The 15,574-nt window shown below is 45.2% G+C and overlaps 1 protein-coding gene across 1 annotated transcript in view; it reads right to left on the reverse strand.

Annotated features, from left to right (window-relative positions):
- LOC126527341 (uncharacterized) overlaps window positions 1-15,574 on the reverse strand; it is a 44,403-nt gene that overhangs the window by 5,098 nt on the left and 23,731 nt on the right. The window contains exons 11-21 of the mRNA XM_050175133.3: window positions 14,023-14,130; window positions 13,363-13,449; window positions 12,628-12,760; window positions 11,674-11,786; window positions 10,286-10,349; window positions 9,618-9,732; window positions 7,643-7,743; window positions 6,436-6,557; window positions 5,393-5,492; window positions 4,271-4,513; window positions 728-988 (exon numbers count right to left, since the gene is read on the reverse strand). Coding sequence (XP_050031090.1) covers window positions 728-988; window positions 4,271-4,513; window positions 5,393-5,492; window positions 6,436-6,557; window positions 7,643-7,743; window positions 9,618-9,732; window positions 10,286-10,349; window positions 11,674-11,786; window positions 12,628-12,760; window positions 13,363-13,449; window positions 14,023-14,130 — 1,447 coding nt within the window. The remainder of the gene's footprint in view (window positions 1-727; window positions 989-4,270; window positions 4,514-5,392; window positions 5,493-6,435; window positions 6,558-7,642; window positions 7,744-9,617; window positions 9,733-10,285; window positions 10,350-11,673; window positions 11,787-12,627; window positions 12,761-13,362; window positions 13,450-14,022; window positions 14,131-15,574) is intronic.

Consider the following 15,574-nt stretch of genomic DNA (forward strand, 5'->3'; position numbering starts at 1 on the left):
ATGGACGAGCTGGCTTCGTCTCAGCGGTTTGTCGTGATTATGATAGATGCCGGCGCGCAATCTGTGTGGCAGCTCAAGCAGGACGCGAGCTTATTCTGGCGGAGGAAGTAAAAACATGTTGGCAACTGAGTCCTTTAAAACTGATTAGGCCACATTTTTGTCAGGTTTCGGCATAATAGCATGTCACGGATTAGAGAGAGGGAGAGATAGATAATACTTAATGGCAGAAGGGTGGAGAGGTCGGCCTAAGTGAAGTGCCTCAAGCTTGCTACTCCACGCTGGGGAAAGGGTTTGGGGAATAACAGAGGTAGGATGTGAAGAGCGAGGAGGGTGGTGGTATGGTGAATATGATGAGGGCTGCACAGCATACTGTTTCTGTGTAAGGCGTACGTGCACACTTCACAGCACAGCACAGTCATCTTCGGGCTTTGAGAGACCCCGCAGTGGAGGGCTGCGAATGAATTTTTGAACACCCGAGGTTCTTCGTAAGGTGTACCTAAATTGCATCTAGGTACACGAGGCCATTTTTCTTTTCAAATTCCGCCCCCATCGGAATGCGACCGCCACGGCCGGGAGTCGAGTCCATGACCTCTTGTTCAGCAGCAGGTCGCCACAGCCAGTGAGCCACCGCGGCGGGTGATTGTGATGGTAGTGTTAGGGGTACTAGTGGTTGTTTGCGGGGGGGGGGGGGGGGGGTGGCGGGAAAAGAGCATGAATCGGGACTCACGCGTGTAATGGCTGCACTTCTCGGCGTCGCTTCGGTCGAGGTCGGCCGGGTCGCTGACCTCGAGGATGTGCTTGTCCTGCAGGCGGCAGACGGGCTTGCCCTTGCGCGACCTCGTGCAGAAGTCGAACGCCTTGCAGACGAACTCCTTCTCGTTCAGGCACATGGCGGCGCACTCGGCCGGCTGGCTCACGTTCACGTATTTGCGCGCCGCGAACGAGTAGCAGATGCCCGGCAGTTCCTCAAAACGGCTCTGGAAGCTCTCTGCGGGGGGAAAAAGAAGGCAAAACAAGGCTTCACTTTGGCTGACTGATTTGTTTATTGTCTGCTGACGGTTGTATTATTGCTGATAGCTGGAAGAGTTGCCTACTCGCATTATGAAACAGAGCTAAGAACAAAAAATCTGCATAGATACTTAAGACTGCTTACGTGTGGGAATGCGAAAACATTAACCGTTTTTAGTCTTCGGAACGCCATGAACGCGCTCGTGTTATACACTCATGACGTGGCGCCACCTCTTCCCCATTGGCTACGCCGCCACGTGCCCGATGACGCACGCACTTAGCCGCACCTTTAGTCAGCCAGACGGCTGCGACGTGACGTGTACAATGACGCACTAGGCACTAGGCATCAGCCAGAACCGTGGAGCCGCCATGGCGTGTGACAAGCGTTCTCGTCTCGCACACCGCAGGCCCGGGTTCGATTCCCACCCGCACCTAAATTTACCAAATTTTATTTTCAAAGCCATTAATTTACTTTGTTTACAGAAACTTCTCGGATAAATTTGACGTCAATCTGAGCATATTTCTGACGTGCTTTCACCCTCTGCGCCGTCCGCCATTTTTGGTACCATCTTTCGGTCACGCCGCCTACGACGTATTTTCGCTCAAGGGGGCATATAACGTTTTTGCATTAAAAAGATGCAGAAGTTTGCACGAAGTGACAGCGCCAGGACGGCAAAGTTTCACTTTCACTGACTGATTTGTTCATCTCTGCTGAACGTTACTAGAGCTGAATGCTGCTCTCAACTATCGCATTCCTTTGTCCCATCCCCAGTACAAGGTAACCAACCGTAGAATAATCTCTTGTTAACCTTCCCTGTCTTTCCTTTGCCTTTCTCTCTTTCTCTCTGAATGCTGCTAGCTTGTTGGTTACCATGACACCATGAACCATAATTACAGCGCTAAGAAAAACGGAACAAAAGTTTACGCGAAATGCCAGCGCTGGGGGTCCTCCGCATTTCGTGTAAGTTTGTGTCTCGTCGTTCACCAGCGCTGTAACTGTGTTTCTTTATGTCTGCTGACTAATCCATTCAGTAGACTTTTGGTGCTTTAGCGCGTTTATCTCCTACTTTGTTAGTTTCTGGCCTAAGATACAGGGTCTGATGAAAGCTCTTCTGGTTGAGGATCATCATGGCATAGTTCCGTGACTACAAGGAGTTTGTGCTCCAATCATGCGATTGGAGCACAGACTCCAATCGCATGAAATACTAGAACCTTAATAAAAGCCGGAACGTCTTATGTTCACTCTTGTACAAGAAAGCTTTGCCACGGAGGTTGTATATTGCAAAATGAAATAACAGCAGCAAACAACTCAGGCGTCAAGTTTACTAATCTTTAACTCAGCAGTGGTCACAATGTCACGATTTTGTTAACTGGATCTAATGATAGAACTAACGCTGGCAACACTGATATATTGCACGCGGCTCTGAAATGTGCCTCTGTTGTGACTGTACGAATTTTGCAGAAAAACTTTCGTAAACATCGTAATATATTTCACGTAAGATGTAAGCCTAGATAAATATTTTATCTGCTTGAGGTACCCTGGCAGATGCAGTTGACACAACCGCTGTATCTCTTTTTGGTGCAGAGTTAGGGATTTGTAAATTTCGTGCTTCGACTCTGTGAAAACTTGCCAATCTACCGCAATAAAAAAGAAAAAAATGGAACTCCTAAATTAAAATTCTGCTTTCTGCAGCGGGGAAAATTTAGCTTTTGCTCTCAAATGCGGCAAATTTCATTCAGATTGGTGGAGCAGTTGTTTGGTGAGAGCACGTCTGTGTTGCACACGTATTTGAATAGGAAAATGGGGTCTGGTTCCAAGCTAACGAGGGTTGCTATGTGGGATTGTTCGTAATGCATCTTCAAGGGGTGTACGGTAGCACGATTAAAAGACGGGACAAAAGAAGACACACAGGGACACACACAGCGCTGTGTGTGTCCCTGTGTGTATTCTTTTGTCCCGTCTTTTAATAGCGCTACCGTACACCCCTTGAAGATGGCCCCAAGCTAACGCTTCCACTTTAACATTTTCTTATTTTATGCGGTCGACATTTGTGTTTTTTACACGACTGCATGGCCGCGATCTTGCAGCTTCTGAAAACTCTCTCTGCAAGAAAATTAAGTGCGAATACGAGCGTCGTCTGCAAATCTGTTTGGTTCAGGCATCATCATGTGCACGTGATGGCGATACGCGCGACAAATTCTCAAAAAAAGAAATGAACAAATTTAGACAGGCATTTAAATGACAGAATAACAGGCGGCATCTGAAAAAAAAAGAAAAAGGGGGGGCGGGGCCCTGCCTGACCGTGGGTCTCCGTGTGTCCCTCGTCCCCCCTCTTCCTTTTATCATTGTTTATTGTGCAGTACGTATATAAAGTCTTCTGTACAAGACATACGGGGCGTTTTTCTTTAGATGCACCAAACTTTTTAAAAACGTTTGCGTGTGGCAGATAGCACAATTTTAACCCTCGATGAGGCGGCCATTACTTCTACGAGGAATCAAAATGCTTAATTGAATAATGAGCCCGATGACGCTAATTAACGTTTTCATTATTTACCTTACAGCACATATTTCAACCTACGAATTGTAGCTTATTGACTTGGAACGTATTCTCAGTACTACGCCAGTTTCGAGATACAAATTTTCAAAGTGTCCGCTTCAATGTATTGCGCTTCAATGCATAAAACAGTGTTTTCTTTAAAAAAAAACGTGAGTGGGAAAACAGTGCATTTTTACCTCAAGTTTTACGGCGCATATCTGAAACTAGTGCCATCCTCAAAAGTCGTTCTAAGTCGATATGCCTTTCAAACTGCTAATGATGATGACAGTGACGATGATGAGGTGGTGCCACTCTCTAGTGAAAAGCGCTCAGTGAATAAACTTTCTGCTGCTGATGATGAAAATGATGATGATGATGAGGTGATGGTACTCACTAGTTAACAGCGTACATTGAATAAACTTTCTGCTGCTACTGCTGGTGAAAACGATGATGATGATGATGATGACGAGGCTGTGCTACTCACTAGTGAACACAGTGCCGTCCGACTGGATATGCTGTTGCTAATGGTGATGACAGTGATGATGCTGAGGTGATGCTACTCACTAGTGAACACAGTAGTGTGAATAAACTTTCTGCTGCTGCTGGTGAAGTAAATGATGATGAGGTTGTGCTACCGACCAGTCAACATAGTGCCGTCTGACTGGGTCTGCTGCTGCTAATGATGTTGATAGTGATGATGATGATGATGAGGCGGTGCTACTCACTAGTGAACACAGTGCAGTCTGACTGGACCTCCGTGTCCTGATGCGTGGGCTTTCTGGCCTCGGTGCTGATGACGCACTGCCTGCTCACCAGACACGTCGAGAAGGCAAAGCAGTCCTCGCGGTCGCGGCAGATGTCGGCGCAGTCCTGCGCGGCGAACGAGCCCACGTGCATGCCGTAGGACGCGCTCGTTTGCAGTCGCGCGCCCACGCCGTACTCATTGAAGTCCTTCGGCAGGTACAGGCCTGCGATTATGGAAGGGTCATGATAAAGCACGAGATACAATAGGACGCTGAGGGCTTTGAGGGACATCAAAAAGCAAGCCTATATTAGTTTAGTTTGGTGAATTATTCTTTCAAGCCTCAATTTTTTTTCTTGATTCGACGGTAAGGGATTGACAAATATAGTGGAGAAAATGAAGGTTAGAATTTTGAAACCTTTCATGTCTAACATGGTCGATGCGTAGTGAAACCATGTTGTTTCAACTGATAAGTAGTAAAGAACTCTGTGTGAGGCAATAGATTTCAAATGATCTTTTCATTTGTGGGCCACTTTTCAATTTCCTTTTGTACACATTAAATTTGTACGTGCCGCTGGTGGAGCAAGCAAGCGTAGTCGTTTAGTGCGACAGCTGGTCCTGTTTTCCGTTTGTTGGTCGTTCATTGGTTGATTCTTTAGAAAAATGGCGGAACCGTCTATGGGTGATCGGCTATGAATCTGGCGGCGCGAGCGTAATAAAATAAAAGAGAAAAATTAGTCCGACTGTAAATTGTGAAATTAAATGATAATTGACGCAGATACGAAGCATAACAAGCAAATATTACATTATGTAAGTAGGTCAGATTACCCAAAAACAAAAGGATGTGGTTCTATTTGTGTCTCACACAGAAAATTGAATATGCCACCAGAAACGTTCCTGTGGTTAAAACACAGAGTGGGAGCACCAAAGAATATGAGCAGCGGAAGAGTCAAGTTCCAGCCAAGCTTTTCAGAAAGGTTTTTCCAAAACGTGTTTTCCTTTGAAGAGCAAAAATTACATGGAATGAAATGACACGTTCTTTTCGGTATGTCCTTAGCAGCTACTGTTGATCAGGGAAGAAAAACTAGGAAGCCCGTGGGCTCACCCTGCTGGTGGAAATGCCTGAGGTCCGGATCTTTCTCCCCGATGACGTCACGGAGTCCCCCAGTGGAGTACTCGATGGTTTCGGCAACGAGTGTGGCAAACTGAAATGAGACAAAGTGTTTTAAAACTTGCTATCGCTAGTTGAAATTTTCGAGTGGTTACTTATATGACAGACAACAGGCTTCAGATAAGATGCTTGACGAACCAGTGCAAACACTATGTATGACTTGCTATATGGCAAGTAAAAGTGGACAGCGAGTGCTCCGACGAATTTTGTCACTTACTCGAGCGTCTGCGAGTTTTCCTTCCTTCTGGTCTTCGTCTCCGGTTGTCTTAACCGGTGACCTTTTCGGCGTGTATGTAAACTATGCGCGACCCGTAGCCGTGGAGTTTCCTACTAAAATTACTAGCGAGAACTAGAGCGCTCAGACGTTGAGATCGTTAATCTACACTGGGTAATTGAAGTTAGTACATGGATTTCTGTGACCTTCGTCTTTGCGACTTCAGGTATTCTTGTGGCACTATTGCGCTTTATCAGCATTTATCGGTCTGAATTTTCGAGAGATATTTTTTTTTTCCTAACGCATGTAGGGAACAAGATTCCGCGCACATGCATAATCTTTGGGAATCGTTGAATATATATCAGGAAAATTTTGTTGGAAGTGATCAATTTGCAAAGTCGCAATGACCGTTTGGAGCCAAAAGGACAAAGCTGAAGCAAACCCATGTAGCACCATTCATTATCATGCTGGCTGGACCGCCATGTTTCAGCTACCATAGACACTAGCCCCCAGGGTTCCCCCTTCTTTCTTCCTTCTCCTCTTTCAATCCACTTTCCCACTTCCCCAGTGCAGGGTAGCCTGCCGGGCAGAGCCTAGTTAATGTCCCTACCTTTTCCTTATGACTCAACTCTCTTTATCTCTCTCCTCTAGTGATTTTTGTAGGAAGCTTAATGCATTTAGTTAGATTGTTGATAATGACTTTTTTAGACCAGATACAATTTCTTTAATCCCTAGTTTGCCAACAAGCCAAGGATTACCGCACCGCTAGACTTGTTCCGAGGTGCTGGACGATAAACTTGAAGTCGCTCTTTAACAAGGAGTCTTCGAGGGCCGCGATGGCATCGCGGGTCAAGACGACGTTCCTTTTCCGAGAGCGTTCCGTCTCTGAAAAGAAACGAGACGGCTTTTTTTTTTTGTTTGCGTACAAGGAAATCAAAGTATTACATTTCAGGCTCCTTGCTCTCGGCCTCCTTTTGGGTGGTAAAACTGTGGTTAAAACTGATCTCGCCTATCTCGCAACAGGTACCCATCTCGGAGGCACATACGACACACAAGGATCTTCAGACAAAAATGCTTCGTGAACAAGTGGAGGCACGAACTCGAGGACCTTTCAAACATCTAACTCATGCACGCTCGACTACATTACTTTTCCCTGTCGCAAGCGCCTTGCACCTTGCTTGCTTTCGCAAGAAGTTCCCTCGCCCTCGCATGTAGGGTGCTAGAGTTGCCAAAGTTGTTTCATTTCATGTTTACAGAATTGGCGGCCCAAGTAACGTGTTTCGGATCGGCATTATGCTCAAATGCGCATGAAACTCTGGCCAGTACTGAACCAATACAGATTACCCATACGCGGAATGAACTTACAATATTAGGGGCCCTTGGAAAATGTGCCAAAAATAGCAAAAAAAATAAGTACATAAGAAAAGTCATGCATGAAGCTTTTAAGCGATACCAGACACACAAGTCACATAAATAAATGGGCACGATGTCACCGGTTTTATTTCCAGCCACGCTGGTCGCTTTGCAATGAGGTCGCAATGGAAAAAGGCTTGCATTCAGGCATGTGTAAAAAAGCAGAAATAAAGAAAACCCTTAGGAGAGTGAAATAATACAGAGTCCATTAGTAGGGTCATTATATTGCCAGCATTTCTTCGGTGCTCAAAATGAGTGAGTGAGTGAGTGAGTGAGTGAGCGAGTGAATGAATGAATGAGAAAGAAATGAATTAATGATTGAATAAATAAATAAATAAATAAATAAATAAATAAATAAATAAATAAATAAATAAATAAATAAATAAATATTGTCTGCAGCGCTATTTATAGTCTTGTTCACACAGGTAAACTTCGTTACGAGTCTTTCTTTTTTATATGCAACAGGCGCAGCAATTGTAATTTTCGCGCCCCCCTGCGCAGTGAAATAAACTAGGATAATGCAGGGGACAAAGACCGGAGAAATGAACGTTACTTACTCACGTAGGTGTTACATTCCACGGAGTTCTCTAGAACGCCGGCCGACTCCACATCTTTCTTCGTCGTTGTGGAACAGAACGATCCGCAGTAGGATACCGCGCTGAAAAAAAGAACAAAAAAAGAAAGCGCAAACGCAGCTTCTTGGAACGTGCAGCAATGTGGATGCTTCCCGCGGGTTACGCAATGAACTCTCTTTTATTTGTTTCGTATTACTGAACGGACTCGTTTGACTGACTTGTGCCTGATTACAGAAACTGCGGAACGTGCCGCGTTGCGGTAACTTAATTTATGCCGACCGTATAAGCACGCTCTAAAGATAGCTTTTCGCTCAGAAATTTTTGTGACCATTTGACCATTGAGTATTTTATTGTTCGCGAAGAAGTCAACGATGCAATAATTGCCAACATTAACGAATGTCAATCAATCGATATATCGATTACTGCGTGGTAAGAGCGCACCATTGTCTCTTTGTGAAAAGAAAGAAATCGAGCAGAACTCATCTACGATAATTATCCAAGTTATGCATATAATGAAATGAAAGCCCCTTATAATGGTGACGGCTACTTCTTTGCGTATAGTGGAAACAACAACAATATATATATATATATATATATATATATATATATATATATATATATATATATATATATATATATATAAGAAAATGAGAAGAAACCACGTCATGGGGTCACAAATCCACAGCACATGTTCCTACACCCACGCCCATACACCTACAACATACGCCCATGAACATGTAAGTGTAAAAGGCAACTGCAAGTTGCCCTGCAACGAGTTTGTACAGAAAGCCACAAACACTGCCGTGATGTAGACTGCGATGAGCGTGTAAACAGGTGAAGAATTGAAATAATGCACGCATAAAACACAAAAAACAGTATAACGCGCTATATCCAAGCGTTAATAATTACAAATACTAGAAGCAAGTTGTAGTATCACCGTGTGACCATTCAGTGCGGTATCCAGTACTTGTTAAGGATGCCTGTAAAGGGAAAGGGAATTAGAAAAGCAGACGGCAGGAAGGTTAACCAGAATAACGTCCGGTTGGCTACCCTACTCCGGGGGAATGGGAAAGGGGAAAGCAAAGATCACAGGGAGAGAGAGGAGGAAAGGAAAGAGGGAAATTAACGGTGAGTTCGCTGACGCGTGTGGTCTAATAGTAATTGCATTAACAGTAAAGGATGCCTGTAAATAGCCGAAACGAGTCATGCATGAGGCGCCTGCTGCAACCGAGCTCCACTCAGGCAGTTCCCTCTGGACGTACGCTCTGTACCTTCTGGACTGCGCTGCCGTGAAGTCCATGCATACCCAGTGGCACATAGACAGCGACCCAAGTCAGCGTCAATGGGTTCATTGAAGAAGAGCACATACCCAGCGGTACCTGAACAGCCCACGTTCTTAGACTGTACTACTTTCGGGATCGGCCCACATTACTGGTGGGATGGCTCGATTTCGGGAAAGGAAACTGGTCTGACATAGCCAAGAATGTTATTGTCATTGAAAATGAAATGTACTTCTACAGCCTGCACCACAGTTGCTGACACCTGAATGGTTGATTGCAGTTAGTATAGTAGAATATTTACACCGCGAACACGGTTGTAGACGCGCGTAAATAAATAAATTAACGGACGGGCGATTCTTCCTGCTTGGAACTCATTGACTGCGATAAAAAGCAGTCTTGGAATAAACTTACATATTTACGTGCCAATAATCCGCTCGTCGTATAGACTGTATTACATGTCTGTATGTATTTTTTTTCTCAGAGTCAATGCTTTTCTTGATGATAGCTTATTTCTCATGGTATATGACGCAATTTTGCTATATATATATATATATATATATATATATATATATATATATATATATATATATATATATATATATATATATATATATTGCTGGCCATTTTGCTGGCTCTCTTATCACAAGGAAATGAGAGGTCCGGGGATTTCGTCTCACCTGCAGTCCTTATATTGCTTCGAAGAACACGTCTTGAGGCAGTCGTTCTGAGTGATGACACCCTCGGACCAATCTGGCTCCACGATTTTCTTGTTCTGGATCTCCTTGTAGTCAGCTGCATGGCATAGAATTATGCACTTTCGACTGCATTGAAGTTTTTGTTTGAGGACGCTGATGGGGAAGAGAAAACGCTCATCAAGTTTACTAAACCTGTGCGAGCGTTACGAAGGAGCATCAAATGGCTCATGCAGACATTCGAGGTTTTTACATCACAATTTGTTAAAGCACAAATAGTTCGTTAGCAACGGAAAACATAGTAGGATGTAAAAATGTGACACAGTATCGCGTGCAACGAGTTGTAAGTACGATCCATGGTTTAGGCCGTTCCGTGGAATGCAGCGGTAAATTTCACGTAAAAGCAAATTATAAATTTAACTTGCAATAAGTCGTTTTGTGTTACCTTTATTAGCGCTGCGATGAATGCAAGAAGGAACGTTGCCTTTAAATTGATCGAACTCGATTTGATTCAACAGACTTTCCTGGGTTGTTGCGGATAGGAGAAATCGCATTCTTGATATTATTGTACGGTAGACAACAAAACGCAATTTCGACGACCAAAACGCACATATATTCTGCCGAGGTAAATACTTCGATAGCGCAACACACACCTGAAATCGCAGGATGTCCCAGAACGAGCACCGTGACGTAGACCATGTTTTCGGTGAAGTCAATCTGGAAAAGCCCAAAAGAGTTTGGAATTGGTGGCGGCGATTCTCCTGCACCAGCGATATCTTTCTCTACTTTGCCTCCTCTACCAATGTAGGGTAGCAAACTGGATATCTCTCTTCTGATCAACCTATCTGTCCTTTTTTATATAATTTCATTTATCTCTTCCTTTCTTGCATCCCGCATACAACACAAACGCTTCCAATCTCACACAAAGTTAGTCAGTTATACCAGGACGCATTACTCTGGTTGGCACAATGCGGCGACACTGTTTTAGCTAAGCCTGTTCCTTGTAGCCCGTGTTCAGAGTATTAATAATAGTGTTATCACATACACTATACACAGAGATAAAGAGAAACGGGGTGGTAATTTTATCCTGTACCACGGCCACCCATCTCCACACGCAGAACGTGAGCCCTCGAGAGTACAGTAGAGTCCCGTTTTTGACAAGAATTCTAGCACATCTTTGTGAAACCTCGTGTGGGCTTGAAGCATGACCTATCGAAAAATGAGCCATCATCGAGCGAAGTTCGAGAAAGATGAAGCTGCTGGAACTTGCTGAGCAGCATAAAAGCGACAATTGTTTAAAGCTGGACGTTCTCAAAAAAAAAAAAAAAAGCATGCGTTCGAGCGTTTTGTTTTTAGGCACGAAGGGCTCGACGCACGTCACTTCCGGCGAAGGCCCGGATGTGCTGTACACTAACGCACAATGCTCACACCCGGATGAACGCGTCGCCGAGGGATCGTGTACCCTACAGCGATCTTTGGCAGTGACTTAGTCAGCCTCGCAGGGCATCTTTTTGCCCAAGTTACGCCTCCGTTGAGTAAATGTAGCACATAGATAATGTGGCAGAAAAGTGACTTGCAGAGTCGAGTTGAATATTAGCCTCAACACCGGTGCCCGTGATCGAAGGAGCTCCGAGAATGCACAGTGGCTTGATAAATGGCGGTAGTTAGGACTGTGCACAGTTCTTTCCTTTTCTTTTTCCTATGTCGGCGCTGCTGTGCAGTCTTGGAGCCCCTCCAACCACGAGCACTGGTGTTGGTGCCCATACTGAACGCGACGCTACGCATGAAGGTGATCACGAGGGAAAATATGCGGAGTATCTTTAGATTCATAATTTGTGTTGACTCCAAAAGAACTTTCGTTTTCTCTTGGATGCCGCAATCGGAAGACTTTCTTTACGGTTAGGTTATTAGACGAATGGCAAACGAAGCAAGCACGCGATGCCGTGTTTCCTGCCTGTCTCAAATTCGCACGTCGCACTGCAGACTGTCCCGTTATGGATGCGAACAGTACGTGACTCGGCAACAATTTGTTGCAACTCACCATTACGTCAGGGGTTCGCAGAGGCGAGAGTTGCGTGACGCGTTGCAGCTCGGCCATGAATTTGCGCTTGATGTTGGCGCGGTTTATCATCAATAGGACCATGTTCTTCGAGACTGCAGTGAAAAGTGGTGCGCAGTGAAAAAAACAAAACAAGACAGAAGCGTGGAGATAACTCGACAGTGTAACACACATACATATACAAGAAAAACAAAGCTGCATTAAAAAAAAAAGCAAGGCGTAAGCAGTTTAATGACGCGTTCATGAGGCTCAAAGCCATCATCGCCTTCATTCATCCAAATCCATAGCTGATCCTTTCTATGCACGTTACGTCCATGTCCAAATTTTTCTTGATGCTCCCGCGTTTGGTGACAAACTTTTCTTCACGTACACGGTGTCCTAAATATCATGCACCAAGATTTAAATATATGCATATGACACGTAGCTGGACAGAACCAAAGTAATCTTGTTTGCCGTTGCTTGGAGATACTCAGCTTATACTTTGCATTCCGCCTAATCGCAGAGTTAGCCTTAATTACTTAACTTCTCAAATATTATATTTAGATGAAACGTGTCAATGAGAAACTTGTAGAGCAACATGAAAAGCTCCCGATACAGCGTTCTGTTGCTCGATACGTGCTGCATAAAAGTGTTCTTCCGAGCGTGAAAGCAGCCCGCAAATACAGGCGAAATTTCCGCGCGACTGGCCGCTCGATACACTTTCGTACAGCCAACCACATAATTTCACGGAGCACAAGATCTGAGAAAAATATGAATGTCTGCGCAGCCTGACAACGTAGCCAGTGGCATTCGCATTTACAGCCTCTACCAGTATATGTGAACAACTTTGTGATGTTCGGTTTTACTGACTACTCTTACAGGCTGCTCAGAAATTGAACGTTTTCTGAGATCCCGCGGTTCGTAAACTTTTGTGGTTGACTGTATAACAGGGTGTACCTGGGAAGCCGAGTTGAACCCAGGTGAACTCAGACTCGTTCTCCGGGTAGCAGTTCTTCACGTTCAGCTTCTTGTTCAGGTCTCTCATCTCTGTCGTGATGTCGTGGATGTTTGCGAAGAAGTAGAAGTACGGCTGCACGAGGAAATATGAAGAAAAAAAGATTGTGCAGGTCCAACGCACATTTTGGAGTTTGTGTGAAGCGTTACTTTAGTGAAGCGGTTAGATAAATGATATGGAATAAATGGCGGTGAGCGCGATTGTGTTTAATTTCATCCCATGCAGCGTGTAATTTTTTTGCTCTGGTTGTTTATGCAACACAAAGGTCAAAACTTCCATGTACCTTGTGTCACATTGGCAAGCGAGCGCGTAAATACATTCGAGCTTCTATTCCCTTCGTGTGAAAGCAAAAACGTATCCATTCTAACGCTTTAGCGAAGAATGGGCACACATTATCAGTGTCACACGCCGAATGGCTAAATTATGTAAAACCAAGTAAGTCAAAGAAACCTCTTAATATAACGTGCTGTTACGAGATTGGTGTGCTCCAGAGATGCCTATGAGATGAGAATATGTCTTGTGATCATCAGTGATCAGTGATCCGAGTTGATATAATTTCCTTTTCGTGAGTTAATATCTGTCGCAATAATATGAAACCTTTAACCGCGCATACGCCCTAGTCATTTGCATGCTTACCGGGAACACTTAGCAAAGCGAGTCGCTTAAAAGCTTCGTACCTCAGTCTTCTTGCTAACGTAAGCGTACATGGCCACTCGTATCGGCAGGTTCTTTTGGTTGACCGCCGAGTCCATCACTGGGCCCTCCTGCAAATGACAAGATGTGGACGAGCGGGGTTTGTTTGTTTGTTTGTTTGTAGCATGCCAAAATTGAAGTTAGCCTCAAGTTATACTTAGAATTTTCTCGCGGACTTTAGTACTGTTTAGTTGAAATTCCATGTAGTGTCACATTTTACCATGGGCGAATTCAGAAAACAGGGTTCAGGGCTCAATATTAGGGCTTCCTCGCGCGCATATCGGCTGCGGCTGCTGCAGCAGCAGGCAGCAAGTAGCGTATGGAAAGCTGTGCCTACTTCCAGCAAACAGCGACAGATGTACAGAAGTCACCTTCGCTGCACATCTGCAACCGACACAACTGCACGAGCAAGAAAACAAGCGTGTTAGCGGCGTCGAACTCAGCAGCTGGACTGGCCCAGGAAGAACATGGCGGACGGAAGCAGCTCCCAGCCGGAGGTGGTCGCTGTCCAATAAAGTGCGTCGGAAGTGTCGCAAACGTTTTCGGTACTTAGCTTTAAAAGCTCATAAAGGAACTTCAATTTCAACTAGGCGTGATCAAAACGAGGTTTCGGTTTCGAAGACATTTCGTACGCGCCAACTTACCGCAAGGAAGCTGTAGATCAGTACAGCGTGTGTCAGGTGCGCACCTCCCACTGGCATTGGATCCGTTACCAACTCGTAGGTGTGCACGGGCATTCCACGGACAGTTTGCTGCTCGAAATGAATGCATGAATTATTGAATGAATGAATGAAGTAACGAAACGACAAATAGATCGCTAAAGTAATGAATTATCAGTGAACACGAAACGTACACTCTTTTAATTTCGTGCCACACGAGTTTCGTTAAGTAGAAGATATTTAAAAAACTGTCTCGCTTGTTATTAAGGTGAAATTATGTGAAATGAATCACCTTGAGCGCCGGCTGTTCCATTGGTGGAGCTTCTTGGCAGCTGCTATATCACAGTCCTATACAGACGCGAACCCTTAATCTGGTTTCTTATTAGGTTTCACTTAATAAGAGATAAGAGAAACACCTTTGCAAAACTGTTGCACTAACAAGCAACTATTGAATTTAACTGAAAGTATTTCTTGTTGCGCTGTTTGCGTGGGGTCCCTGTACGACCCTGTATGACTCCGGGCCACTGTAGACTGGGCTTTGCTCCATTAGGCGGGCGCCGAAGCAAGGTCCCACAAATTACCTAGACTTGGCTTGATCGCAGTTTTTCGGAAGCGCGCCGTTGACGTGTATCATTTGATTTAAATGCGTAAGCATTTCAATGCTTACTTCTATGCTTACCGAACGAGAAAACCGTCCGTCGGTCTGTCCCGCAAGACGACCGCTTTCAAGATAGCGCCCCAAGCAGCGAGCGGATTCACCGTCGTGCAGCCCCTCGCTTCAACGCCGACGAAGCAGCGAGAAGACGGCGCCCACGGAGCTCTGAGCACACGCCTCACTCTGCCACTTTCGCCGATCGCCTTCGAGATACCGGCCCGCGCGTCTCTCTTCAACGCCAAGTAAGCGGCGAGAACACAGCGCGCGAAGCTATCAGCACTCGGTACTCTTTGTCGGCATCGCGCATCGCTTTCAGGGTGCAACCCGCGGGGTGGTGCCATATACGAGACCGCCGCCCGTGTACGTTTGGTCAATGGTCAGACGCGGATGGTTAAGGCGTCAAAGAGCGATGACGGCTCACAATGATAGGACCGCCATCAGCGCACCCGGCGTCGCCGCCCGCACCCGTTCGTGTCGCTGCAGTGCTGTCGTTTGTACTGACCGGCTCAAGTTTTATGACATTATTAGTACCAGCGGGTTGCGCGGAGATGAGCAAGTGGCACAATGCTTGCGCATACTTAAACAAAAATCCCAGAAAAGTTTCTGCGTGAATCCTTTTTTTTTTCTACTGTTATAATAATACGGCATAGCCCATCTTGCGATGACGTTCGACGGTACTGCGTTAGCATTGAATCAATTTAGCGACAAAACGCATTGCAATCGTCGGTACGAGTTACGTATGAGGCGTGCACAGTAGCGGGACTACTCTTTCGCGTTTCCTTAAGATCCGTGCCATCTAGCACTGCCGTCGCGAAACTGGCCCCCGAAATGCACAAAACAAACAAGCATGCATACACGTCTGTGAAGTACATGAAGGACCTA

This window comes from Dermacentor andersoni, chromosome 9 (genome assembly GCF_023375885.2).
Source record: "Dermacentor andersoni chromosome 9, qqDerAnde1_hic_scaffold, whole genome shotgun sequence".
NCBI classification, from domain to species: Eukaryota; Metazoa; Arthropoda; class Arachnida; order Ixodida; family Ixodidae; genus Dermacentor; species Dermacentor andersoni.